The sequence below is a fragment of the Drosophila mojavensis genome, unplaced genomic scaffold (assembly GCF_018153725.1).
Source record: "Drosophila mojavensis isolate 15081-1352.22 unplaced genomic scaffold, ASM1815372v1 contig_80, whole genome shotgun sequence".
NCBI classification, from domain to species: domain Eukaryota; kingdom Metazoa; phylum Arthropoda; class Insecta; order Diptera; family Drosophilidae; genus Drosophila; species Drosophila mojavensis.
The window spans coordinates 9593107-9620240 of NW_025318906.1; the positions used below are offsets into that span (position 1 = coordinate 9593107).

The 27134-nt window shown below is 38.8% G+C and overlaps 6 protein-coding genes across 7 annotated transcripts in view; 4 read left to right on the forward strand and 2 right to left on the reverse strand.

The window, feature by feature from the left end:
• Positions 1 to 27134, reverse strand: part of LOC6579284 — a 54933-nt gene that overhangs the window by 4121 nt on the left and 23678 nt on the right. The window contains exons 2-5 of the mRNA XM_032730802.2: positions 20208 to 20268; positions 5867 to 6734; positions 1592 to 1961; positions 1272 to 1487 (exon numbers count right to left, since the gene is read on the reverse strand). Coding sequence (XP_032586693.1) covers positions 1272 to 1487; positions 1592 to 1961; positions 5867 to 6258 — 978 coding nt within the window. The 5' untranslated portion in view covers positions 6259 to 6734; positions 20208 to 20268. The remainder of the gene's footprint in view (positions 1 to 1271; positions 1488 to 1591; positions 1962 to 5866; positions 6735 to 20207; positions 20269 to 27134) is intronic.
• LOC6579285 (elongation of very long chain fatty acids protein F) lies at positions 6873 to 7869 on the forward strand. The gene is made up of 3 exons (XM_002005145.3): positions 6873 to 6972; positions 7034 to 7224; positions 7285 to 7869. The coding sequence occupies exons 1-3, from the start codon at positions 6921 to 6923 to the stop codon at positions 7843 to 7845; spliced, it is 804 nt and encodes a 267-aa protein (XP_002005181.2). The 5' UTR covers positions 6873 to 6920; the 3' UTR covers positions 7846 to 7869.
• Positions 9684 to 10905, forward strand: LOC6579286 (elongation of very long chain fatty acids protein F). Its single transcript, XM_032730804.2, has 3 exons — positions 9684 to 9800; positions 9862 to 10052; positions 10114 to 10905. The coding sequence occupies exons 1-3, from the start codon at positions 9764 to 9766 to the stop codon at positions 10675 to 10677; spliced, it is 792 nt and encodes a 263-aa protein (XP_032586695.1). The 5' UTR covers positions 9684 to 9763; the 3' UTR covers positions 10678 to 10905.
• On the forward strand, positions 11627 to 12705 carry LOC6579287 (elongation of very long chain fatty acids protein F). The gene is made up of 3 exons (XM_002005147.4): positions 11627 to 11765; positions 11824 to 12017; positions 12081 to 12705. Exons 1-3 carry the CDS (start codon positions 11723 to 11725, stop codon positions 12642 to 12644), a joined length of 801 nt encoding a protein of 266 aa, XP_002005183.2. The 5' UTR covers positions 11627 to 11722; the 3' UTR covers positions 12645 to 12705.
• Positions 13148 to 14217, forward strand: LOC6579288 (elongation of very long chain fatty acids protein F). The gene is made up of 3 exons (XM_002005148.4): positions 13148 to 13252; positions 13316 to 13500; positions 13569 to 14217. The coding sequence occupies exons 1-3, from the start codon at positions 13222 to 13224 to the stop codon at positions 14133 to 14135; spliced, it is 783 nt and encodes a 260-aa protein (XP_002005184.2). The 5' UTR covers positions 13148 to 13221; the 3' UTR covers positions 14136 to 14217.
• Positions 21040 to 21584, reverse strand: LOC6579289 (probable salivary secreted peptide). 2 transcript variants are annotated; one of them, XM_015163572.3, is made up of 2 exons: positions 21351 to 21584; positions 21040 to 21271 (listed from the first exon to the last, which is right to left on the reverse strand). In XM_015163572.3, the coding sequence occupies exons 1-2, from the start codon at positions 21543 to 21545 to the stop codon at positions 21098 to 21100; spliced, it is 369 nt and encodes a 122-aa protein (XP_015019058.1). In that variant the 5' UTR covers positions 21546 to 21584; the 3' UTR covers positions 21040 to 21097. The 2 variants fall into 2 exon arrangements, with proteins under 2 accessions (XP_015019058.1, XP_002005185.1); XM_002005149.4 differs by having other exon boundaries at positions 21040 to 21268; positions 21351 to 21582.

The following is a 27134-nucleotide window of genomic DNA, read 5'->3' on the forward strand; positions in this document are numbered from 1 at the left end:
GCATCAGCATCAGCATCAACTGCAACGGCGGCAGCAGGAGCGGCAGGAACAGCAGGAGCAGCAACAGAGGCACTCAGCGGGCAACAGGCAGCAATGAGAATAAAAAATGCTGTTCCAAGAAAAAAGGTTAAGACTGGTTTGCGTGAAACTATGCGGCAAACAGTTATCCTGGACAGAAAATAAAATTCTTATGAATTTATTATGCCCTTTACTTATTGAACACAGTCAGGATCACATAAATAGAGAGATAGGAGATAGGAGATATGAGATAGGAGATAGAATGTAGGAGATTGGAGATAGGGGATATGAGATAGGAGATAGGAGATAGGAGATAGGAGATAGGAGGTAGGAAATAGAAGATAGAAGATTAGAGATAGGGGATATGAGATAGGAGACAGGAAACAGGACATACAATATGGAAAATGGAAAATTAAAGATGGGAAATATAAGATGGACCATGTTATATAGGGGATAAGAGATGGAAGACAGATAGCAGATAAAAGGAAAGAAAATATAAACAATTGTAGATAAAAAGATATAGTTTACTAGATTTGCGAGCACTAACTAATATATAAACCTACTATATACCCTATTAAAATATAGTCAACTCTTGTCCTATTAAACTCCCGTGTAGACTAATTAAATATTTACACCATAAAATTGTTTGATTGTTGGCTGAAAATTAAAAGCTTAAAAGGTTAACTAACTCTTGACACCCATTTGGCAGCCGTGCAGGGTATTGGAAACAATATTAAAACAGACTGCAGTTCGAAAACCACCTGAACCAGTTAGTGGGCGTATGGCCATCGTGGGCGGGGCACGATGTGTGTTAGATGACGCCGTTTGGCAAATGAATTTGCAAACATTTCCGCTGCCAAAATTGGTTGGATATGGACACGGACACGGACATGGACACGAGAGTGGAATACGGAAATTGGCAAAGAGACAAGCTGCAGAGAAAGTGAGAGAGAGAGAGAAAGAGAGAGAGAGGGTAGCAGAGAGCGAGAGGGCAGCTGAACATTGACTGCGTTTCGCTTTAATTTGATAAATGTCGATGCAATCTGTGGCTCCCAGAGACTAAATATATATACACATATATACCTATAAATATGTATATATCTATATCTATATCTATCTAGGTATAGATGCTTTGCATGTCCTCTAGTCAGTGGCGTGGCCAGTTAATTAATAATTAGGGTCGGTCATGTGCAGCGGACGGGCCTAATTGCCAATTACGACATCAAAGTGAGTGCAAAAATGTTTCCACCCACCTCCGGTGAGACAAAGTAGCTGGGACTCTTCTCGATGGTTATTTGGCCTCGAAACGAATGGGGCATCTTCTTGCGATACCATTCCAGGCCCCTCAGATAGTTTTCATCGCGGTCGAAGAAGTGCACCTCGCCGCCCGCCTTCTGGATGCGCGGATGCAGATAGAGCATCTCGAGCAGGGCCCGAGTGCCGCACTTGCGTACGCCAATTATCAGGGCCTGTAATTGAAGTGCAAAATGCAAATTGCAGCAATTATCGGTGTTCGGGTAATTCGACAGACACTCAGTTGTAGACGCAGACGGGGCGGGGCGCCTGGGCTTACCTGGGGCAGACGTCGACTGGTCTTGGGGAAGTGTACGCGGCTGGAGGGAAACACCATGGGATGACTCAGCTGATTCGAGCTGGCCACGGGCTTCACAAACACGGGCAAATGATTGGCATTCGATGCGGTATAGGCGGCAGCCGATGCCGATGCGGCCAGTGAGAGACGGTGCCGTTCGTGCACCGCCTGTGCTGCCTGTATGTTGTAGACGGCGCTGTCGTACAGCACGTGAAACGTGAGAAACAATGAGATCAGCATGACCGTTAGAAAGACAACGGCCAGCTTTGGACGGGAGACGCCAACGACCAGAATGCAGTCCGAGTGCGAGGCATCGGCGCCAACGGGTCGCATCGCCGACTTGGGCAACCAGCTGGAAAAAGAGTAGAGAATACAGAGATTAGAATATAGCCCAAAGAGATAGCTAAAGAGATTGAGTAAATATATTTAGTAAGTAAGTAAGAGCTAGTAGCTATGAGCTATAGTTCTTAAATGGAAATATACTAAATACATATTGCTTGAAATGTACCTAAATTATAAATATTTGGTATCTAAAAACAGTTATGATCTAGCTTTTATGCACTTCAGATTAGACTTGATAAGAAAAATGTTAAATCGTAGTTTATAGAAACGTAGGAAATAAAATATAGGGAAAAAGGACGAAAAGGTAATTGTTACGGATGGATAGATGGGCGAACAAACAGACAGCTGTAGAACAGGGGAAAGGGACGAACGGACGGTCAAACGAAAGAACGAACAGACAGAGGGATGAACGGACGGAGAGTTGAACGGATGGAAGGGCGAACGGAGGGACGATGAGACGGAAAAACAAATCAACAAATCTATATCTCACAACTCTTTCTGCCTTTTGCTTACATTTCCATTTTCAATTAGTTCAGGGAATAAAAAACTAACGCCCAATATAAAAGGCAAAAATTCGAAAATGCGATGACCATGATTCTATTGTTCAAACCGAAAAAAGCTGAGCACTGAGCTGAACTTTTGTTTGTTCACCTGAAAAATCTATAATATTGATTGACTTACTGAGATTCCCTTGGTTTTAGCAGCGAAATTCATGTTCACTCTCATCCCAACAACAATTGCATTAATATTTAAAAAGGGTTTTCATCATCATGTGTGGGGGCAAAACAACTGAGCGTTATATATAGGCTCGATTTACTCGAAATAGATTTCATCTATATAATATTGGGATTTGAATAATTCACTATTCAGCGAAATGGAGTGCTCAAATCATCAAATTAAGATCAACTCTTTCTCGAAAGTTGTTTTACTTGTTTAGCATTCACAATCGAATGTCAAAGGGTTCGTTTAGGTTGATTTTCCATTAGGTTTATTTATTTTTAGTTAATCGTTATTCCCGGTATTCGTAGCCTGCCTCGAGCTATTCATTTAAATGCCCCTTCCGCCCAGCGATTTGCAATGACTAAACACGAATTGTGGCGTCGATATGCAATTACAATTGAAATATATATCTGTGCTAATGGATCGCTGTGCCACTAGAAACTAACTGTAAAAGTATAGCCTCGCGGCACAATTAATCTAATGGACGACGCTTGCTTTCAATGGCAGACGCCTTGTCGCTAAGCTAATTAGATTCCCGCCTCAACAGCCGCTGAGTAATTAATGTGCCGGCCCAAACGACACATTTACTCCTCCTGCCTCCTGCCTCCTGCCCCTCTGCCCCTCTGCCCGGCAAAAGGTTCAACTCCGAGTGCCGATGACTCACTAAGTGCTAACCGAAAAACTGCTTACAGAAATTAGCAAGAGGTGACATCGCCCAGGTGTCTCAACTAGCTGCCAACTACCATCGGCCTGTAAGAAACACCAAATGCCGTTGCTGCTGTTTCTGCTCCTGCTCCTGCTCCTGCTTCTCCTCCTCCTCCTGCTATTGCTGCTGTATCAAAAGGCTCGCTTGTCAGCGCTTAGGCGAATTCCATTATAAACGTTTCCGCTTAGACCACAGTAAAAACCCGACTCGCATTATGACTCCGCTGCCATACGTCGCGTATACGTAACGTGCGCTATGCTCGTCTAATGGATGACTTCATTTGTAGCTGCAGCAGCGGCGGCAGCAGCGGCGGCAGCAGCAGCAGCAGCAGCAGACGGCGCCGCTGGCAGTCAGTCGACGGCTGGCTAAGTGCATTTATATATAGCCAGCCTTAAAGGTAGCTTTGATGTTGGGCTGGGGGAGGGGGAAGCATGGCAACAGGCAGTTGGCAGTTGGCAGCTGGTAGCTGGTAGCTGCTGTTCCATCCTGTTGGCCGAGTTTTGCCTGCGACACCTCGTTAAAAGTAACGACACAGCGTGTGCGGTGCTGTGCTGTGGTGTGCTGTGGTGGAGTGTGGTGCAGCCCACAAGGCGTCACTTCACACATTTTCAAACTTCTGTCTGCTTCAAGTCCCCACTCTCTCTCTCTCTCTCTCTCTCACTCTCTCACTCTCTCCTTTTCCCTCTGCCTTCACGCAGACGTCGCGACGCCTTGCGGCTGTGGCATGCTTTAAGTTTCCTCTACACACACAGATACACGGACTTTGCCTGGCCTCGTTTTCTGGTAGGCGTGGCTGGACTACCCACTTGAGTTGGCATCTACATAAACGCAACGTTTCCCTTTGACTCTGCTGTTATTGTTGTTGCTCCGGTTGCTTCTGTTATTATAGCTACAGCTGCTACAGCTTGTTGTGGTTGCTGCTGCTGCTGCTCCTGCTGCTCCTGCTGCTGTCACGCATTCAAGTTGACAGCCCAGTTGCAACTCCATTTCGTCCTTTGTCCTTTGCCCGGCGCCCGCAGGCAGCTTTAACAACTTAAATCCCAGCCAAGTTGACTTTGTTTTAAACGAGCTCAAACATTCCCAGCAATTCGCTGGAAAGCGGCTTAAAGACTTAGCCAAAGACCTCACGACACGGCACTCAACAATTGCAGCTAGTGCAATTAATATTGCCAACTTTGAACATTTATCCATTCGATTCTACACGCAGCTATGATTTGTGATGGCGCCTTAATTAAAACTGAATAAAAAATAATAAATAAAGTTTGCAACTTTCGGGGCAACAATGGCGTGAGAACTGAGAACAATTCAACAAGCTTTAAGCTGCCTGCGAGCTGTGTGTGAAATGTTGCTTAAAAAGGTTTTGCTTTAATATACTGAGAGCTTTCATGTGAATGGAATATTAAGGACTTTAATATCTCTTATGGTATAAGAGATAAGTGACTCTTCAAACTGAAAGTTTTTCTGAACTACAGCAGAAAAAGAAAGAAAAGAAGGAAAATACGAGACTCTCTTACTAAAAACATTTTTTTTTTACAAAATATATTGTGATTAACTACTTTTCCAAATATACAAGTTTTTAGGTCTACTTTAACTAAGTCTACATCCTTTTAACCCATACTCCTATCGCATCTAATCATTTAAACTCTGCCATCAGCCTCCAAAGTCTTTAATTTTCCACCATTAGCCCCATTTGATTATATGAAGTCAATGCATTTAGGAATGATGCCATCTACTTTGGTATCTTAGATTGGCAACATGCATGCGCATGCAATTTCAAAATATAATTGGCCCACAATCAAATGTTTATCAAAAAAGCACAGTACATATAGCATAGCATAGCTGTTGAAATTGACTTCGAAAATTGTTGTCCAGCCATTAACATGAATGCAATTTTCATTCGAGTCGTTCAAATGTAAATTTTATGAAAGCATGAGACGTGCTTACATTGACTTTTTCCCTACATTTGACGTTGCTATTTCTAACAGGCGCTGCAGAGCTGCAGTTCATGACTAATAGCTACCCTGTAATTTGAATGAAGATTTAGTATATTGAGAGAAATATATATATAGCAATACAATTTGCTAAAAATATTTTTTTAATTCTTTTTTTTTTAATGTAAAGTATTTTTTTTTTTTTTTTTTTTTTTTTTTGTAAGGAAATTTTCATATAAGTATTTCAGGATATATACAGCATATAACACTTATGATTTATCCATAATTTATCATAATTTTTAGCACATTATTTTACCTAAACTCTATTCGAAATATCCTACAGTTTAGCTGCTCGAACTACCCCCTAGCTCAGACTTTTTACAGGGCATTAGTTATCTAACAAGTCTCATGGTCGAGGGAGCGCCTGAATCAGCATTAGCCCAAGGGGAATATCCAGCTCTAATCTAGGTGAGATGCCCCACTCAGACCCTTAATGATAGCCCAGCCAACAGCTCAGAGCTCAGAGCGCAGAGCTCCGAGCTCAGTGCCAATACTCACAGGATGTCCAGCGGCAATTTGACAGAACAATCGCGCAGTGTCGCCGCTGCTGATGCGGATGCGGATGCCTGATGCTGTTGATGGTGATGTTGATGTTGATGATGCTGCTGTTGTCTCTGGTGGTATTGCTGGGCATGATGATGTTGCTGCAGCTGGTGTTGTTGCTGCTGCTGCTGCTGCTGGTGTTGATTATGGCCATGATGTTGATGCTGCAACAGCTGCTGGTACTCGTGCACCTGCTGATCCGCATCCGAATGATGCTGATGCTGATGATGATGATGCTGCTGCAATGGTTGCTGCTCGCTGTTGATGTTGATGTTGCTGTTGCTGCTGCTGCTGCTGCTGCTGCTACTGCTGCTGCCAGTTGCTGCACGTCTCTTCGCGGCAGTCATCAGGCTGACGTTCAATGGAGCCAAAATTATTACCGCTGGCTGTTCGGAGGCGGCGACTAATTGGCCAGCTACTGGCCGCACGTACGCGGCAGGAAGACGCCCCAAACGTCTGTTCGCTGCTTTTGGGGTCGTTGCCTGGCTGCCAAAGAGTTGCTGAGCCTCACCACTTGGCCTACCGCACCAGCAGCGGCTGATTTATGGCCACTGCCGCGTGGGCGTCGACGTGGGCTTACTTATATTCTGTCTCCTTTTTTATTTGGTGCAGCTCGCTTTTGTGCGCTTAATTAAATTCTCAGCCACTGCAGTTGCCGTTGCAATTTCTGTGGCAGCTCTCTTCGTTTCGCTTAAATTTTACTGAATTCGCTGATGAGAGCGCTGCATAGGCAGCCATTTGAATATGGATTGAGCATTAACATTTTTGCGTGTGTTGGCCCAGCAGCTGCCGTTGCTCTTGCCGTCCATTGCAGCCACGTCACCTGTAAAGAAAAGAGGGTCAGGGAAAATTAAACATTTTTCTCATGTAAATCAAATACCGATGCAGTCTATAATGAATGTATTTATGCAGTGACGAGTCTAAACTAATTATCATAAACACAATACCGATACTTAATAAAAAAAAAACCAGGCGAACTTTACTATTCAGTCGCGTTTACCACTCGGATATGCACGCATCGAATTCAAGTCTCTTCAACATGTTCGAACTGTGGCGAGCAGGCAAGGACTGCGGCAGACTTGCCACTCGGATATATACTTATCATATACTACCTCTATATAGATCCCTGGACAGCTGAGGTGTATTTGCTCAATTCGCCATGGCCTGTGACATGTCTCTGCACGGCATATTTATTATTTGTCTACAAAATCGGTCCAGAATTCATGAAGCATCGCAAGCCTTACAACTTGAGGAACATAATACTCATCTATAACATCTGTCAAATGATCTATAATGGATCGATCTTTCTTATGGTAAGTATGAAAATCTCATCGATTTCCTGCAAGTTCTACAATTTTCACATTTCCTTACAGGTTTTTTATTATATATTTTTCGAAGGAACATACGATATAAGTTGCATGCACACCCTTAGTGTAGACCATCCGAAGAAGAGGATAGAACGCAGCATTACCTATATTTTCTTCTTGAACAAGATATTCGATCTACTGGATACGATATTCTTTGTGCTGCGCAAGAGCTACAAACAGATCACGTTTCTGCATGTGTATCATCATGCCATGATGGTCTACTTCATGTACTGGGTAATACGACTCTACGGCACCGGTGGCCAATACTCAGTAATGGGAATATGCAACACAGCTGTGCACTTTCTTATGTACTTTTACTACTTTAATGCGGGCCTGCGACCTAAAATGAAGATGAATTTGTGGTGGAAGAGATACATAACTATCGCCCAAATTGTACAGTTTATGATATATTTAGTGCAAAGTATTGTAGTTCTCGTCTTTAACCCCAGCTGTCACTTCCCCTTGTTTATGCAATGGCTGCAGATATTTCAGGCATCCTCGATGATTGTCATGTTCGGAAATTTCTATTATCACGCATATATTAAACCAAAGCAAAAAACTGAATAAACCTTTAGAAATAATGTCGCAAAATCCCTTTTGTTTTGTGTGTGTGTGTTTTTTTTTTCCTTTTATTCTTATCTATTTGGACATGCATTGCAAACCTATTGACGATTATCATAAATAAATTAACCTGAATCTAATTCAATAGCTAGACTTTACGCAACAGAACCAAAGTTCAGGCCTCAGCCTTGAAATGTATAGCATATAATTTATTTTCCGTATAGCCTATATTGTTTTTGTAATTTTTTCTTGAGTAAAATTAGTTTGTTTTTATGCGGGCTGCGAAAGTCGAAATTAAACTTGCATCAATCACATAATTGATTTAGTATTTTTATACCCTGAACCCATTGAAAATGGGAAATCAGGGTATAATGGTTTTGTTAAAAGTATGTAACAGGCAGAAGGAGGCGTGGCAGACCCCACAAAGTATATATATTCTTGATCAGGGAGACGAGCTGAGTCGATTTGGCCCTGTCCGTCTGTTTGTCCGTCCGTCCGTATGTATGAACGCGTCGATCTCAGAAGATATAAGAGCTAGAGACTTGAAACTTTTTTTTCTAGGTCCGTGTATATCACGCGCATATCAAGTTTTTCTTTTTATATCGATAACTAATCCCGATGTTTTATTATCGATTAAAAACCTTATCGAAAGCTAGTTATTTAATTATATCTCCTACACCTTTAGAGCTAGAGCTTGCAAGTTTTAAATGTAGACCTATATGTATTTTATATAATTTCGATTTTTATTGTTATTTACCCCCCACCCCTATATCCACCCCCCCCACCCTCACCTTTGTACAAGGCGTATTTCAAGTACTAGAGACTTGTGCTTTGGAATGTACATACATTTTCACCATATGATTACGCCCTGAAAGTTTCATTAAGATTGTACGTCTACAAATTAAATTATTCAACAAATAAATTCTTATAATGCTGCCCACACTACAGCGCAGCCCAAGCGCAGTCGCTGCTTACTGCGCAGTTAGCAGAGCGCGTTCTAGTACGTGCGTGTGTATGTATGTGTGTATGTATGTGTGCAGACTGATTAGAATATCAGATTAGAGGGTTCAGGGTATATCCTAGTCGAGCAGTCTCGACTAGAGTCTTCTTACTTGTTTTTTTTTTTTTTTTTGCATCTTAATATATTTTACGGAATTTATATACTTTGTAATAATTTAGTTGGCCAATTACGGCATTAATTACTAATAATAGTCCAATATTAAAGCGAAAACTTTTAATTAATGCCAATCTCTTCTGGTCTGTTAGATCTTCTTCTTCTGCCCAACTTTAAATTTCCATTATTTTATTAGGTATTCTTTTACATGAAACTTTTTTCAAGTATTAGTTTTATCTTTTTCCCTCTCGCGTCTCTTTCACGCTCCACTCTCGCTCTCTCTTTACCACTCTCTCTCTCTTTCTCTTCCTCTCTATCTCTCTTTGTCCCTGTTCCTTCCTTTACTTTTAGCTATTATTTCTGTAGCAAACTTTTATTTGTCTAAAATATATATTATTTAAGCACCAAATAAACAGAGCTTACGTTTACGGAAGAACCTCATTATATATATATATACACATATATTTATATGCAAAGTACATTTTAGTTTGTTGATATTCAAAGTACACCCAATTTTCGGTTCCGACATACTCTTTAATGAAGTAGAGAGAGCGTTTTGGCTACATGCAAGTCGAAATTTATAATTATAGTACTCAGCGGCAGTGTGGACGAGTATTTAACAATCGGTGATACACGAAAACACGCTATGCGGTTTTTTCTTTCTTTCGACCGAAATTCAAATAATTCAGATTGACTAAAAACTGTTTTATACCGAATTTTTCTAGTTTTTGCAACATTCAAATGTGATTAGTCTTGAATTGGGTTCTGATCTAATCGGAACTACTTTGAAGAGAAAAAATTGAGATCACGATGAAGTTCCTTGATAAGTTTGAGTTACCCCGGGCAGGTAACAAATATTTCTAGTGTAATTCATATGGCACGGATCCTTTATAGTAATATCACTGCAGATCCTGGAACAAAGGAATTCCCAATATTGGACTCGCCATGGCCATCGACTCTCATTTGCTTGGGATATTTACTATTCACACTTAAGCTTGGACCTATTTATATGCGGAAACGCCAGCCGTATAACGTGAAAGCCTTCATGCTCGTCTATAATATCGTTCAAGTGATCTACAATGGAATAATGTTCTCTTACGTATGTATTTCGGACATCCCGGTTTAGTTGACAACAACAATTCTACAGAGTTTCCTTAAAGGGGGTGTACCGAGTTATCATTAATCCGGCGTACGACAATAAATGCATGGAATCCTTCCCACTTGACCATCCGCTGAAGCCTACCGAACGCTGGGCTACATACATCTTCTTCTTGAATAAGTTGCTCGACCTGATGGATACCGTGTTCTTTGTATTACGAAAAAGTTATAAGCAAATAACTACGTTACATCTATACCACCATGTCATTATGGTCTATGGTCCGTATTGGGTTATCAGAATGTACGGCACCGGCGGCCAATACGCAATGATGGGATTCTTTAACTCCTTCGTGCATACCGTCATGTACTCCTACTACTTTATTTCGGCTCTTTATCCCGAGCTCAAGGGCAGTCTCTGGTGGAAGAAGTATATCACTCTACTCCAATTGGCACAGTTTATTTTGCTATTCTTCCAACCTATACATGTGCTCATCTTTAATCCGACTTGCGGATTTCCAATGGGACTGCATCTTATGCAGCTGGCGGCGGCAACATCCTTCATAATCATGTTTAGCAATTTTTATTATCATGCTTACATTAAGCCCAAGACATTGAAAACGCAGTAAAATATTTCTTAAAATAAAAAATAAAAAAAAAAATTAAAAAAAATAAAAACCTGAGCTTTGTTAAAATATAAGTACACTGATAAGAACTGAATTACCATACGAAACGTACGCAATTGTTAAGGCATATGTACAAAATCTTTTTATCGATCCATATTTAAGCTGTACGTCTATATGCTAAACAATTTTTAATAGAACTGTACGAAATATTAAAACAGAACGGCGCAATTACTTAAGTTTGTTTTATTATATAACAAGTAAGAAGGCTCCAGTCGAGACTGCTCGACTAGGAGATACCCTGAACCCTCTAAGCTGATATTCTAATCATTCTGCACTTCTTTTATGCACACATGCATACACATGCGTCCACACGCACGCATAAGCCTGCGCTCTGCTAACTGCGCAGTAAGCAGCGACTGCACTTGGGCTGCGCTGCAGTGTGGGCAATATTTTGAGAATTTATTTGTTGAATAATTTCTTTTGTAGACATACGATCTTAATGAAACTTTCAGAGCGTAATCGTATCTTCTTCTCTATGTATATTTATATATATCTTAGTGTACAACATTTCCTCATTTATCAGTACTTATATCCTTATGCATTAGCAATTCAAACGTGTGCGCAGCAGGTTAATTAATGCATGAACTGAATCAATTTCTAGTTGAATATCAATGATGCCCTGTAGCATTGAGCATTTTAATTACGTAACGAAAGACGTAGCACATAGGCGAAAGACATGTACCAAATCATTATTATTATATAGTCAATAATATTTAGAATATATATAGTTTGGAATTTGGTAGTTAGCTGAATGGATATCGTATCTTCATTCTAATCTATAGTCGTACTCTACTCTGGAATAGAGTGCCCAACTGTCGACATGTTCTTACCATCTATCGCTGCTCATTTCGAATTCATTTCTTTTTCTTGGCATTTAAGTAGCTGTTGCTTAGTGGCGATTTCTATTTGATAGCCGCAGTGGAGGCTATCAAGTCACCGAGTTTGCCGTAAGGAAAGAACAGAGCTTTGGAAAACAGTGCAGTGCAAAATGGGCGTCGATATAATCGAACTTTTCAGTAGACCTGCAAAAGGTACAATGGCCAGTTTTGGTATTTATGCGGAATTTAAAGACTTTTTGTTTTTGGATAGATCCAGTTATGGCTAGCTCCTTTCCACTGATGAACTCGGGATGGACTGTGACAGTTATTCTGGTCGTCTATTTAGCATTTGTGCTAAAACTGGGTAAAATCTTTATGCAGAACCGCAATCCATACAATATCAAGAACGTAATGCTGGTCTATAACGTGCTGCAGGTGATCTACAATGTCATACTGTTTCTTTATGTACGTATATGATCAGGTTTCTCCTTAAAAGTGATTAGTTATTCATGTAATTGTCTCTTGCAGGGTCTCGATATGATACTCATCCATCCAATATACAATATACGGTGCATAGAAGTGCTGCCCCTGGATCATCCCTTCAAGCCAACTGAGCGGATTTTGACATATTTATACGTTGTGAACAAAATAATCGATCTGTTGGATACAGTGTTCTTTGTGCTGCGCAAGAGCTACAAACAGATCACGTTTCTGCATGTGTATCATCATGTGCTGATGGTTTCCAGCACGTACTGGATATTACGTATATATGGTGGCTCTGGCCAGTTTCATGTGATGGGCACATTGAATACCTTTGTGCATTCCGTTATGTATTCCTATTACTTCATTTCCGCCTTGAGTCCGGGCCTCAAGAGCAGTCTTTGGTGGAAGAGATACATTACCGAAATTCAGCTAATCCAATTTGTGATAATACTTGCTCAATCATTGATCGTGCTCATATTCAATCCGAGCTGCCAGTTTCCCATCTTTTTGCAGTATGTGATACTCACTCAGTCATCGGTCATGATTATTTTGTTTGGCAAATTTTATATCAATACATACATCAAGCCAAAATCGAAGAAAACTCAATAGAAATGTAGCTTATTTTTGTTCTAAATTATATATTGGAGTAAAAAAAAAAATATTTTTTACAGTAAAAAAAAAAAAAAACTTGTTTTTTTATTTATTATTTCGTCTTTTCGCAGCTTAGCTGAATGAGTTCTATATGTATTTATATAATCTTAAGAGACAATTATCAGCAGTGTGCGTCTAACTTTCTATGAATTGTACTTTATATAATTTTGAGTTCGAACTTGATATCAACTATTTAGCCATATATACTACAAGTAGGTTTTATTAAGTGCTCAATTAAGTGAATATCTAATTACGATTACAGCTTCGATCGTATCTTATAAATATCAATGATCACTAATCGCATAGAGCTTTTGTTCCAATTGCTGTATGTACTTGTCTGTAACTTTTTCAAGAGCTTTTAATTATTCGTATTCTGTTCCAATTCTGTTTCGTTTTTAACTAGTTCTATTCAGTACAATGCTGAGAGCTCGAAAGCAACTTAAAAACTATTTAATTAGATATGTAATGCATTTGACATTCGCATTCATTCGCAAATCGTATAGCGAGCTTAATAGACGAAAGGTGGCTTTTAACCATGCTCAATATTTTCAATATTCCGTCACCTGGTAATGTAAATAATTGATATATAAAAGTGAACGAAAATCTATAGAATATATTTGTTTACACAGATCCCAATCCGTTGCCACTAACAAATTCACCATGGCCGATCTTTCTGATCGTCACAAGTTATTTGATATTTGTTCTCAAAGTTGGTAAGATCTATATGCGAAATCGAGAGCCGTACGACTTGACGAATGTTTTGCGCGTTTACAATCTTGGCCAGGTGGCATACAATACGATCGTATTTAGTACTGTCAGTAAATATTGAATAATTTCCAATTGGACTTGTTTAATACAATTATTTCTTTATTATCATTTCAGACATTCTACTTTCTGATCATTGAGGGCATTTGTGATCTGCACTGCATGGAAACCTTTCCCTTCGGGCATCGGCACAAAAACATTGAGCGCTATATACACTATGCCTACTACATCAACAAGATCACCGATCTGCTGGACACGATATTCTTTGTGCTGCGCAAGAGCTACAAGCAGATCTCATTTCTGCACGTCTATCACCACCTCATAATGGTCATTGGCTGCTATTTGGTTATGCGATTCTATGGCACCGGCGGTCACTTCAATTGCCTCGGCCTGTTCAACACGTTCGTGCATGCCTTTATGTATTTCTACTACTTCCTCTCGGCGTATTATCCGGGCGTCAAAGCAAACATCTGGTGGAAGAAATATATAACGATAGCACAGCTCATACAGTTCATGATGATCTTCTTATATTCGACCTACGTGCTGATCTATGCCGAGAACTGTAGCTTCCCCAAAGGTTTAATAGTTCTGCTCGGCTTTCAGTCGTTGCTCATGATGTATATGTTTGGCAAATTCTATATCAAGACGTACATAAAAGACAAGAAGAGCTCCAAACAAATGTAAGCATAATATACAACATTTGGTATTTTGTTTTAATTTATTTTTTGTTCGAAATGGAAATAAAGCTGAATGGAAATGAAATCTACATTGCGTTTGTGTATTTTGTCTCTTGGTTACCTAATGACCAAAGGGCCTTTCTGTGATCTAGATTCTAAATAGACAATAATTTGCAATTCATGTGTGCAGCACACGCCGCCCCACAATGGGGCAATCGAAGGGGGCAGCTAAGGGCGACTGATTCGCAATTTATTAAGACGCTGCCGCGTTACAAATGGCTGAGAAAAGTAGCAGAAAATGCCGTAGAAATGGCAGCAACAGCTTGAAAAATAGAAATTGCTAGCCGGAAAAACAGCTGTAGGCAATCAAACAAGCACACACATACACGCACACATGATACATGGGCACACACAGAGACACACACCTTCATAGAGAGAAAGAGCACATTGTTAGCTACACTTGATAAGCATGATTCAAGTCGAGTGGGAAATCCAAAAAACACTCACAGAACAGAGTAACGATGTGCAGTGAATGTCGGCATGCATACATGCACACACATGGACTCACACATTACACACACACACACACACACATAGGTAGCTGACAGTTTCCGCTTGATTTTCGAAATGCTTAAAGAAGAGAGCATGAGCTGAAAGTGCTTGACTGCAAAATACCCTTTCTAAAGCTTACAAGGTGAAGAGACTTGACTGTGATTTACTTGATTTCAGATATACCAAAAGCAAGTAAAGTGCTTGATTGTTGTATACCCTGTTAATAGGCAAATAAATAAAAAAAACTTTAGCTATATAGAAATTTGTGAAGATGAGCTTGCCAGCTGAATAATATTTAAATATTATAATTTTTTTTCAATTAATTAATTTTCGTTTTTTTTTTTTTTTTTTTAACTTAACTTTTTATTTTTGTATTTATTTATTTATTTATTTTTATTATTTAATTTTTATTTTTTTTTATTTTAAATATATATATATATTTATTTTTTTCCACTTTTGTAACTATTTATTTATTTTAGTTATTTAATTTTTAGTATTCTTATATTTATTTATTATTTTTACTATTATTTTTTTTTTTTTTGCCTTTTTTCATTTTTTTTTATTTATCTATTATTAAAATTTAATTTTTTGTTTTACCCAAATTTTTTTTATTCATTTTTGCAGCAGTATTTAATTTTCTAAAACTCATTAGTCCACACATTGCCGTAGCCAAAGGCAATTGTTGCTGAATTTTTAAAACACAAAAACAAAGTCCCATAATTCTCTATGTGCCAATAGGAATAATTGCCAATATACACATTATTTAGACCTAGAAAAAATACCATAAATTCCCCTCAAGACTTCAACAGCTCTCAGCTTGCAATGAAAATCAATCGACCCCATCACTCAACTCACTCAACAGGGTATAAATTGCAACTGATAAGACAGCCGGCGGCGTTATAGCTGCAGCTCTAGCCAAACTGTGCTGTGTGGCAAGCGAAGCGCAGCCAAGACAAGAAACGGCAAGCTGCATTTGTTGCCCCAGGCAAGTCGAACATTTTTGAAGTGGGTTTGCGTGTTTTTATTTGTTATTTTTATTTTATTTGTGCTTATTTTTTTCACTGCTAACAACAGCTGCAACAATTGTGGCAAATATGGCAAATGGCAATTGAAAAACAAAAGTCTCTCGGGACAGCAACTGAAATCCTTTTCCATGTACTTTCACACTTTATGCGCTTAACAAAGACGCGATGACAAGATGAAAAAGAAACTGCTAAAGAGAGAAGAGGGGGATCACACATACATACACATACAAAGGGGTAACCGCAACGAGGTCAGGAGCATGCACAAGGATAAAGAAAATGGACAGGCTTGTTAAATAGCGGGAAGGGAGACAAATGGGGGGTTTTTTCTAAGAAGCACAAAATTGGCTGTAAAATGAACGAGGCACTGAGAGAGGGTTACGAGCAAAAGAGAAAGACTGGATTTCCGCTAAGTCTTATCTTGTGTCTCTCTGTAGGTGTGTCTGTGTGGGTATGTCTGTGTGTGTGTGTGCACATTTGAGACAAAGTCAAATGGAAATCTGCATAAAGCCCTTCAGGCTGCATTGATACGAGCAGCGGGCGAGCCATTCGATTACACACACACACACACATAGACTCACATAGAAACGAAAGATCTGAACGAGCGCCGGGGCAAAGCCATAGAAAAGTTTCCTTTCAATTGCACAAGCAAAATAATATATCAAAATATATATATACATTTATATATACATCTAAATTTATATACATATATATATATATGGATTTAAATGCGCTTTTCAGCTCCTTAAACTTAATAGGATTTTGCTTAACAAAAATAAGCTTCAACAACGAGCAAAACATTTGCACGAAAAAATACACCAAAGACGGTGCGAGAGAGAGAGAGAAAAAGAGAGAGATAGAATGCGCATAATTGAAATTAATATGCAACCACATAAATTCCATTTAGAGCTCAACTGCAAGCTGGCTCAATTAGGATTTTTGCAAGCATATATGCTGACACACACACACACACACAACACACTCACACACATATGCATATTTGTGTGACCCGTTAGCTTTGGTTGCGAGCGACTTGCAACGACGCTTGCCAACTTGTGCCATAATTTACACTCTATCGAACGATAACAAACAACCTGCATAATGTATGGCGCTTTATAAACTCCCAACAGCGTATCCAGCAGCGGAGGCGTGGTCAATGGGAGAGGGAGCAAGAGAGAGAGAGAGAGAGAGCGGGAGAGTGAGCAAGTGGGTATCGCTAGATATAAAGGGACGTTTGGCTATTGAAGCACAATGTTGTTATTGAACGATGGGGTCACAAAGTGGCACAAACAGCGCTTGAAGATGTGCGGCAGCGCGTGTGTGTGTGCGAGTGTGTGTGTAGCGCAGAAACTATAAAATACTTGCACATACGCGCTGCTGCATTATCCTTGAACGCCAGCCAAAAGCGCATGAAAAACGCTGTCACTAACAGCTATACAGGTGTGCGTATGTGTGAGTGTGAATGTGTGTGCGTGTGTGTTGCAAGGGCACTGCGAGGGCAGATCTTGATTGCTGTGTGGATTAGCATTAATGAAAAGCGAAGCAGAATAAATTGGGAAATTGAGATTGAAGTCAAGCTGTTGCTGTAGTTGGAATGTTAATACAATATAATAGTTCATATAACAATACTTATACAATTTTTATATCTATCTTTAAACAGAAGTTAGGTTGACGAATATGAACCAAAATGTATATCAATGTAAATGTATATCAATCAATATAAATGTATATCAAAAATATTTATAAATATTTGAAAAATCTCTTTTGTATATAAACAGAAAAGATAAGTAGGAAAATATGAAAAATCATCAGAAAAGTTAACTAGAAGTACTAGTAAATAATATCAAAAGCTAACTAATACTAAGAGATGAACTTAGTATCTTTTGTAAATCGTCATCAAATCAAAAGCAAAATTGTCTTGAGCTGTATGAGAACTTTACCAATAAACCAAAAATATTCTTTGGTTATGTACACATATATGAGCCGATCACAACTATATGAGCGACCCTCGTGGGTGTTGCAAAATAACTTTAAGCTTGCGCAGCTATTGCAAACTTTGATAGACTTTATCTTCGCTTTAGACTACTCTCAAATTGAGTTCTCCAATTGCTCCCAACAAATAGAGCAACTTTGAGTGCAGCCCTCGCTAGGGAACGTTAACGCTGTCCACCTTTAGGACTTGCTCGTTGCCGGTTATGTGCTCCATGTGTTTTGCAGTTAATTTGCACTTTCACGCTTCATTGTCTTTTGGCCTTGTGCAGCAGTTGCGACCGTGTTAGACCAAGAGCATTAGTAAGAGGTATTAGTAATAGTCAGTAAGGGCATTTAATGACCCCTTGGCTCAAGCTCAAGCATTTCGGTTATTCATGCTGATGGCGACGGCCCCAAACATTTTAAATGGCACGGCATTTGCATTTAAATGCTCATTGAGGCACTAAATGTGGAACGTTTGCGTAATGCGTATTAAGTATACGCAGCGTATGCATGTGCAATCGTGTTTCAGGCTGGCATAATAAAATTTTAATTCGCAACGATTGATGGGCTGCACACGCATCAATGGCGCTGATCCTAAATCCAAAATGACAACAACAACAAACAGCAAAAGTCGCCAAGAGACCAAAGGCGAAAGTCTGAGAGCGAGACGTAGAGAGACAGAGATAGACAGACACAGAGAGAGAGAGAGAGAGAATAAGAGTAGAGGCAGCACATTAAATTTTATATGCCATCCGGCGCTTATTTGCATACACACACACACACACACACACGCTTATTGGTTGTGTGTGTGTGTGTAAGGCTGTAACATTGATTGGATTTGTTTGAGCTTTGCAACAGCAACAGCAGAAAAAGGGCGACACGTTGAGGCGGGGGCGTGCCTCATGGGTTAAGTTTAAGTGCCTGGCATTTGGCAAATGCCATTGAAGCTCTCATGCAGCCTGTAGCTTACACACAGAAACACACGCACACATGCACACACATACACACATAGACACTCACATTGTGTGTAATATTTTCTCATTTGCTCGACCAAAATTGCGGCTGCATCGTTTAATTTAATGCCCCTTAATTACGCTCCTATCTATATATATTCATCTCTCACACTAGAGCATGTCTTTTCCTTAATGAAATGGAATTGAGCATTGAGCAGCTGCCTCCTGCCTCCTGCCTCCTGCCTCCAGCCACTCCCACTCTAAGTTCTGCTTCCTCCAACTAAAGCTAAAGTTAAAGCTAAAGCAAATGGCAAAAGTCGTACAGCTTAATTATTTAGAATTGTAAATAAGTGCAGCATCTGCTCTTAATTGACAGCATACATTTGTAACTGTGAATTAGTTTGATAGACAAGCATCGATTGCTTGTCTCGCAGCAGACTTAAGTAGTTACGAGTCTTAAACTTTATATCGATACGAATTGAATACTAAATAATCAATTTTCATTCAGGAGTAAAACTGGTAAATTAATTAAACATCATTTAAAGTTTTTTATCTCATCTAATGAGAGCAAATTTCTCGGACTTAATTAAAAGTCAAATACAATATTTGTTTAATATTTGAAAATCGCATAGAAAGGCTGAATTTGTTAAGACTTCAAGAAGGGAGACCTTGAAGTAAAGTTCAAGAATGAGAGGTAACATAGAAAAATAATATAAAATTAAAAAGAGCTTGAGAAGAAACAAAGCAAAAGAGAATGGCAGAAAGTAAGACTAGATCTCTTGAAACGAAATATTAGTCACAAAAATAGAACTTGTAGAAAAATAAAATTCGGAAATCGAGAGAGCAGATAAAAAAGAATAGCTAAAGAATTTGCACAACAGAGCAAGATAAAATATAAAAAAAATCGCATATTTCTGGAACAATTCACATTCAACTTGTATAAACAAGTGCCTGAAAATATTTTGTTTTCCGCACAAAAGGCAGTTGACGTCATAGACTCAATGAAACAAAAGGTAAACTAAATTAAATTCAAGTTGAGGATAAAGAAACTCATTTAACAGCTCTTAACCATAAATTCAATTCAATTATGCAGTTATTACTGTATAAAAAAAAGAGTAATACCAAGGAAAAAATACAATGCACAATGCGCAAAACAATTAAACAATGTATATCATGGTCAACATCCCTTGGCCCTCAGACGGTAAGAGGAAGAGAAAAATATTAACGAATCAACAGTTTTCTGCTTTTCTGCCTCTTTTCCGTTTGCCCTGTTTATGCTATAAACATGTGACTAAATAATGTTCTTGGTCGACTATTTGTGTAAATGTAAATATTGCATGCGAGTAAATAAACAAATAGACAACAAGTAAAATGGGTGAAGCGCCAATGGAGAGCGACCTCAATATACCCTATATGCGAATTGAGATACAATGCAAATAATGGAGCATGGAGAGCTTTTTTTAAAGAGGAAGAACTAACTTTAGATGTTTAATAGATATACATATAGAACATCTGTATATAATATAATGATTATAATACTTAAAAGTTGTTCAAGCATATTATATAGTAAATACTTACGATTTCCGACCATTCCCTAGGTCACAGCGATCGAATGTAGGGACATGGGCCGTGGGAATCCCTGGAAAGAGACAGAAATTAGATAAGAATTTTTAAATAAAAGGCGTTGCTTTTCGTGGTGTGGATCAGTTTTTATCATAGAGCGCTATAGCTCACTCATCTGAGTGCTGCATTGATCGATGCTCTCAGTCATTTGATGTTTCGAGCAGCTCTGATTAAGAGACAAAGACAAAGAGAGGGTGAGAGAGAGAACGAGAGCGTGTGTGTGAAAGTGAGAAATCGATAAAGTGTGTGAGAGAGACGAGAGAGTGAGGAGTTCAGCATGAAGTGCTATAAGCCATACAAGGAAGTTGAGCATAGATCGCTATAGCGGATTCAATATTTATATAAGTATATACTATGCTCATTATATAGAGAAGGGTATCCTATGTCCAATAATGCTGTTATTTGAAGAACAATCAAGTAACACGATATAAAATGGTAGATCCCATAAAGTGATGCTTGATCAGAACGAAGAGCTGCGTCTTTATAGCCAAGACAGTCTCTCTGTCTGTCTATCCGTCACAGAATAACAGCTCTTTGCAGGATGTACGATATCTCCTAGTCAGGCACAGCCGATCGCTCTTAAATACACACATACATCAGTATACAAAGAGACAAAAGTAAATTACAAAATTGCAATAACACACAGATAAGCAGAGTACAGTAAACGCCTTATCACATGAGCCCTCAATTTATAGGGCATACCCTTCCGCATGACGCTTATCAATACGAACTCACACACACACACACACACACACAGGCATACACACTCAGAAAGACAACAGTAAACTGTAATTAATCAGTGTTATTTTGAGTACGGCCTTAATGAAAGACAATAATTAGTTTAATTAAATGCCATAAATATCGACAATAAAGCTGAATTCCTTGTTGCGCTGACTTTTAAAGTAGATCTTGGCAAAATTGGTATTCGGTCCGCCCGCCTCTAGTCGCGCATAGCCGCCGTTGCCATTCTTGATCTGATCGGTGACCACGATTTGTGTGATGAGACGCTGCACGCCCTGCTGACAAATCGAATCAGAAAATTGCAATTAAATTAAATCAAACTATATATATGTATATATCAGCCTCAGTTGAACGCACAGTTTGCTTGAATGTGTAGGTGCGTGTGACAACGCGTAGGAATTTCGATTTCTCCGATATGATAACTCGCTCCAGATGCATATCCCTAAACGAACGACTGCCCCACGTAACGCTGTGACTCTCATTTTTGCCCGCGGCACGGCCGACGGCGAGCAGCGAGAATGAGACCAACAATGCTAAGTAAACGACTTTCATGGCGTTAAGGCACAATTAATTATCACACTTACCAACGAATTTGATCGCATTTATATACACCCCACACAAACAATGGCCCCAAAAAAAAAAAGAGAAAAAACCAACTCTGTTTGCATTGTAAGCGAGCTTCAGTTGTTGTCAGATTCTCATTAATGGCCACAGCTGGCGTGCCAATCCACTAAACAAAAACCACCAGAACGCACCTGCGAGCAGATACAAATATAAATACAAATACATATAAAGATAGAGAGAGAGAGAGAGAGAGTGAGAGTGAGTAAGGGAGAGAGCAAGTTACATATGAAAGCTACAACTGTCACTGTGCATATGCAATTTGAGGAAAAGTTTAAGAACAACGTTTTATTATACACAGACAACAATGCACGCTGGCTGCAAAGTCAATGAGAATGTCAGGGACAGGCTAGCTAAATTTATCTATCAAGCAGCAGCAGCAGCAGAGGAAAATAAGTAAAAAACGAAACCAAAGAAGAACAAAAAGCGAAAAAAGAAAGAATAAAACGAAACGAAACGAGAATTCCTCACAGCACATTAAACATGCAAATTTCGAAATGGATTACACATGAATACCTAAAATGTTTAGCTGGGGTCCAGGGGCCAACTCAGGGATCACAGCAAACAGAACGAGTGAGTTAGACAGGAAGAGAGTGTGTGAGAGAGAGAGAGAGAGAGAGAGAGAGAGAGAGAGAGAGAGGTGGAGTGGGAGACGTTTTTGCTTACAGCTGTGGGCGTGTTGCTTTAAACTTGCTTTAAGCAAAATATTTATTTAATTTTTGTTAACTACCCCTCGCACACATACACACACACTCGCACACTCACACACACACACATTGCAGAGATCCAATTTACTCAAGTACAAAGACCCTGTCGCGTATATTGTTGAAATTTTATTGTGCAAACATGAGAGTGTACAAAATTTATGTGAGTGTGTGGGTGAATGAGTGTGTGCGTGGGTGTGTGTGGTTCAGCTTTATGGTTGCCACGTTGGTTTTGTTTCTCATTTACGTGTGTGTTCGTGTGTGTGGGTGTGTGCATAAACAAACTCTAAGCTGGCGAAGCGTTGTTAAGTTGTAGCAATAGATATATATACAGACAGACATATATAAATATATTTATGCATGCTTTTGTACAGCGCAAAAATAAAAATGATTTTTGGCAAACAAATCAACTAGACAACAGCGATATCATAACAAATCACAAGTACGAAATCATTAAATTAAGCTACAAGAACACAGCCCAAATACTCTTTAGAATTTACTTTAGAGCTATGCCTGATATACCTGGTATTCTCGCGTGAGTGTGTGTTTGAGAGAAAGAGAGAGAGAGAGTAAGAGGCTTTGGCACAATTTATATGAATGTAAATAATACTCAATCAACAGCTGCAAGAGCTTAATACGCCGATAATGTTTGGCCATTGCCAGAGCTGATTGGGAATTCTAAGAACATTTCTGCAGCTGCTGGATTTTTTTTTTAGAAAGAAAACTTGAACAAACTGTTAAATTGTTGCCTTATAAACATATTCGAGATTACAAATTACTGAATTTACAATTCAAAAATAATTTAATAAAATGAAAGCACATAATAGATAGCTGAAACAAACACAATTACAGCTCCAACAAATTGTGAGTGGAATAGAATAAATAAATAGAAAATTCATTTAGCTGGATTTACATTTAATTAAATTAAATAAATACATGCTATGCAAAATAAATAAAAACATAAAACAAAAAAAAACAAAAAATAGTAAAAATAGAAATTAAATTAAATGGAAATAAAGCACAATTAATTAAAAATAATAATATTTTTTTTAAATATATTTATATATGTCTATAATTAATTTAAGCACAACGCGTATGAGGAAACTAATTCAAAGAACAAATAAATATTTAATGCAAAATCAAGCTATAAACTTTATACCCACATTTACTACTTAATCGAAACAGCTAACAATAAGCTCTAAGCTCATGCATTCAATGCCCAATCTCAACTGTAAAACCACAAAATTTCAATTACTCAACTAACTCCAACTCGAGAGCTTTGTGAGTTGGCCACTTTAAGGCAGATTTGGTGAGGCTTACAGCGACAAGTGCTGCGACTTGAATTCAAAGAGTTAGCAGCAAACATGTTGGCATAGTTATTGGACCCGACACACAAGCACACACATACACACATACTAAAGCAATTTTGTGCATAGGTGTACAATAAAAAGGACTGAAATCGTAACAAGAGCGAACGACCGCAGAGGGGGTCATAAATATTTCTGTTGTCCGTTGTCCGTTTGTTATTGTTGCTGTTGTGGTTATTTATATATATATATATATGTATGTAGATGGCGATAAGAGATATAAGAAATTGTTATGTGTGTCTCATTTAAATGATGCATCGATGCAGCTGACATTTGAAACCACAAGCATCACATACATTGATAACATATTTATTTTATACTTGATTTGAGATTATAGACATACATATGTCTCCCACTCTCTCTCTCTCTCTCTCACTCTCTATCTCTATTGCTATCAGTTTTGTACCACTTATGCCTGAAGCGTTTTAAATAAATTTTAATTAAAGCAATTGGCACTTGAAACAGAACACGCATAGAGAGAGACAGCAACAGTAATTACAGATTGAAATTGAGTGGAAATGAGAGGCAGACAGTGGGCATGTGTGGTATAAAAAGTGTGAGAGAGAGAGAAATAGTGAGAGAGAATGTGAATTACGTGTTGTTTGTGCATGAAATCAAGTGCTGTTGCTGCTATTGTTGTTGTAGTACCACACACACACACGCAACAAAATTAACAACCATTGCACACACATACACACACACACACACTCATTCGCCATGCTCGTGACAAGCTGAGACAAAATAAACAAACAAACAGGACACAACTTCATTTGATTAGGTTAGCAACAGGCGAACAGAAGCCAAAGACAGTGCTAGCGAGAGATAGACAGAGAGCGAGAGAGAGAGAGAGGGAGGGATAGCGAAAGCGTCAGCCGCTGAGCTAGGTAGATATATAAAGCTCTATCGCGCCCGCAGCAGTTTTCACGCTAGAAAATTGACTACACACATACAGCGAGAGCGAGAGAGAGAGAGAGAGAGAGTGAATGAGACAGAGAGAGCGGTCGGCAGTTAAGGTGTAGAGCGAGATAGACATAGCAGACTATTAGCAAACAGAGAAGCAGCATACAAAATGTGACGCTGGACAAATGAATAAAAGTTGCTTCTACTGAATTGTAATTAGATAGCAGACCCTACTCAACAAGCCCATCCATCCATTCGACTACACCTCACACACATACACACATACACACATACATACAAATGTACATCATGGAACTCTGCTAGCTGTATGGCTTTAATAGTAGTTATTAGCCACAAAATGTGGCTTTTGGGCAGCTAAGCAGCACGAAATTAGACGGCATTCGCTTCTATAATCTGTGTGGTGTTTTTCATATTTGTTGCTTTTTTAACAACACACACACACATACGCAAAGAGAGCGAGTGAGAGAGAGGGAGAGAGTGAGAGCGTGTAGGCTTTTGATAAAATCCACTTGTTTTAGGCAACTCATCGCACTCCCCCAGCTATAGGCAAATGCCCTCTTCAATGCCATTAGACGTCATTGTATTTAGCTGTGGTTGGGCAGCAGCCACGTCTTTGACAGTATCCGAAACTTGAGCGACATTTGCGACACTAGCGGCAATGTGGGTGTGAGTAAGTGGGCGTGTGGGCGTGTGGACATAGCAGAGCGCGTCAGCTCCGCTGCAAATAAATGCCATTTAAGGCCTTAGCATGCTAAACGACATTAACGTGGCACCCAAGTGTCAGTTAACGCCTGTCACATACAACCTACAACAACAACAGCAACAACAGCAAGAGCAACAGCAGCAACAGCAGAAACATCAGCAACAACCGCAAAGTCAAGTTTTTGCCACTTCACACAGCATTACGCATACGCCGCATGAGCCGCAGCCAAAAAAAAAAACAGATTCAAGAACAATTACGCTAAGCATTTGTTAGATTTGTGCTTAGTATACACAAAATATGACTGACTAACAAATGCTCTATGAATTGCACACAAATATTTAAATTATATTTGAAATATAACATTTTACGATTTAAAGATGCAAAGACAAAGAAATAAATCAAAAAAATTAAATATTTTTGTAAGCATACTTTAAATATAAACTTAAACTTTTTATTTTATGTTTATATTTTTCTATTTTTAAATTTTATAAAATATTAAATAATCACAAATTTTTAAGAAGATTAACAATAAAATAATATATTATACATATATACAAAATTTATTAATGTAATAATCTTTTGTAGAAATATTCTTAAAAAATTGAATTTATACAAATAAAATATCTTGAGATTTTATTTAATAAATTAAACTAATTTTAAAGGGAATTTTGTATAATTTGTAAATAAGAAATTTAAAAATTCCCAAAGAAAATAAAATAACTTAAAAAACGTATATTGAAGCTCTTTTTTAATATATTAGATATATTTCTATTTTTATGCTAGGACTAAAAATATTCTATCAAATTTTATATATATTTTATATAATTACATATTTAAATGGCTTTTTATGTAAGACAATTTCTACTTTTGTAGCATTTTCAAACTTTTTAGTCTTCTAGTCTTCTATAGTATTTCATTTTTTTTTTTATGAAATTGAAGGTCCCCTTTGGGTTGCATGCTTTAAGCATACATCCACATAATAATATCCCTTCTCTTAACACATTTGAAGCATTTTAGTTTGTCGCAATTCCCCAAAGAACTGTCGCAAATAAAAAGTTGGTATTGCTACAATTGTTGCCCAGCTCCAAACATCTCACTTGTGACTTTGAAAAGGGGTTTTCATGTTCTGCTTCAGCTGCAGCTTCTACTTCTACTTGGTTATATTTTTTATTTTTGTGGTCCGAGTGGCTTATGGCCCGCTGTCAGTGCGCATACAAATGCTGGATTGCAAGTAAATTGCAACAAATGTTGCACTTTGCACCACAGTCATGGCGTGGTGCACCAGGCACCCACAGCCACAGCCACAGCCGGAGCCACAGCTAGTGCCACAGCCATAGTCGCGGACCCGTGACAGTTTCAATGAATGCCAAATGCGAAATCACAGTTGTGCCACAAAATCTTGACAACTGCAGCAGCTGCCACTGCTGCTCAGCATGCAAATTGGCCTTTTGGCTTTCGTACTTCAGCTGAGCCCGGCCCCGGCCATGGCACTGGCCCAGGCATTGCCTGTTGATAAGGCGGCAAATAAGTTGCCAACACTTCCGAGACAATTGTCGGCACTGCACCTTTCCCCACTAGAGAAAGAAAAACCATCAAAAAGAACCAGAAGAAAACTTGTCGGCAAACAATGAAAATTACTTTTCATATTTAATTGCCTGGCAAAGGCGAAGACGAAGACGAAGACGAAAGCACAGGCAACGGACACAGTGCAAAAGAAGGCAAACAAAAGTGTCATATGATATTAAAGAGAACTTAAAGTTGAAATGGCAATTGGCATGCCACATGCCACATGCCGCATGCCACATGCCAGCTGAGCCAACTGTGC

Bases quoted from the DNA above. Each gene is read 5' to 3' on its own strand.
- LOC6579285 (XM_002005145.3), top strand. From the start codon at position 6,921: ATGCACGCATCGAATTCAAGTCTCTTCAACATGTTCGAACTGTGGCGA. The intron at 6,973-7,033 runs GCAAGGACTGCG...ACCTCTATATAG, and splicing joins GTTCGAACTGTGGCGAGCAG to ATCCCTGGACAGCTGAGGTG. The intron at 7,225-7,284 runs GTAAGTATGAAA...ATTTCCTTACAG, and splicing joins ATGGATCGATCTTTCTTATG to GTTTTTTATTATATATTTTT.
- LOC6579286 (XM_032730804.2), top strand. From the start codon at position 9,764: ATGAAGTTCCTTGATAAGTTTGAGTTACCCCGGGCAG. The intron at 9,801-9,861 runs GTAACAAATATT...ATATCACTGCAG, and splicing joins GTTTGAGTTACCCCGGGCAG to ATCCTGGAACAAAGGAATTC. The intron at 10,053-10,113 runs GTATGTATTTCG...GTTTCCTTAAAG, and splicing joins ATGGAATAATGTTCTCTTAC to GGGGTGTACCGAGTTATCAT.
- LOC6579287 (XM_002005147.4), top strand. From the start codon at position 11,723: ATGGGCGTCGATATAATCGAACTTTTCAGTAGACCTGCAAAAG. The intron at 11,766-11,823 runs GTACAATGGCCA...GTTTTTGGATAG, and splicing joins TTTCAGTAGACCTGCAAAAG to ATCCAGTTATGGCTAGCTCC. The intron at 12,018-12,080 runs GTACGTATATGA...TGTCTCTTGCAG, and splicing joins ATGTCATACTGTTTCTTTAT to GGTCTCGATATGATACTCAT.
- LOC6579288 (XM_002005148.4), top strand. From the start codon at position 13,222: ATGCTCAATATTTTCAATATTCCGTCACCTG. The intron at 13,253-13,315 runs GTAATGTAAATA...TTGTTTACACAG, and splicing joins TTTCAATATTCCGTCACCTG to ATCCCAATCCGTTGCCACTA. The intron at 13,501-13,568 runs GTCAGTAAATAT...TTATCATTTCAG, and splicing joins ATACGATCGTATTTAGTACT to ACATTCTACTTTCTGATCAT.
- LOC6579289 (XM_015163572.3), bottom strand. From the start codon at position 21,545: ATGAAAGTCGTTTACTTAGCATTGTTGGTCTCATTCTCGCTGCTCGCC. The intron at 21,272-21,350 runs GTGCGTTCAACT...TCGATTTGTCAG, and splicing joins CCTACACATTCAAGCAAACT to CAGGGCGTGCAGCGTCTCAT.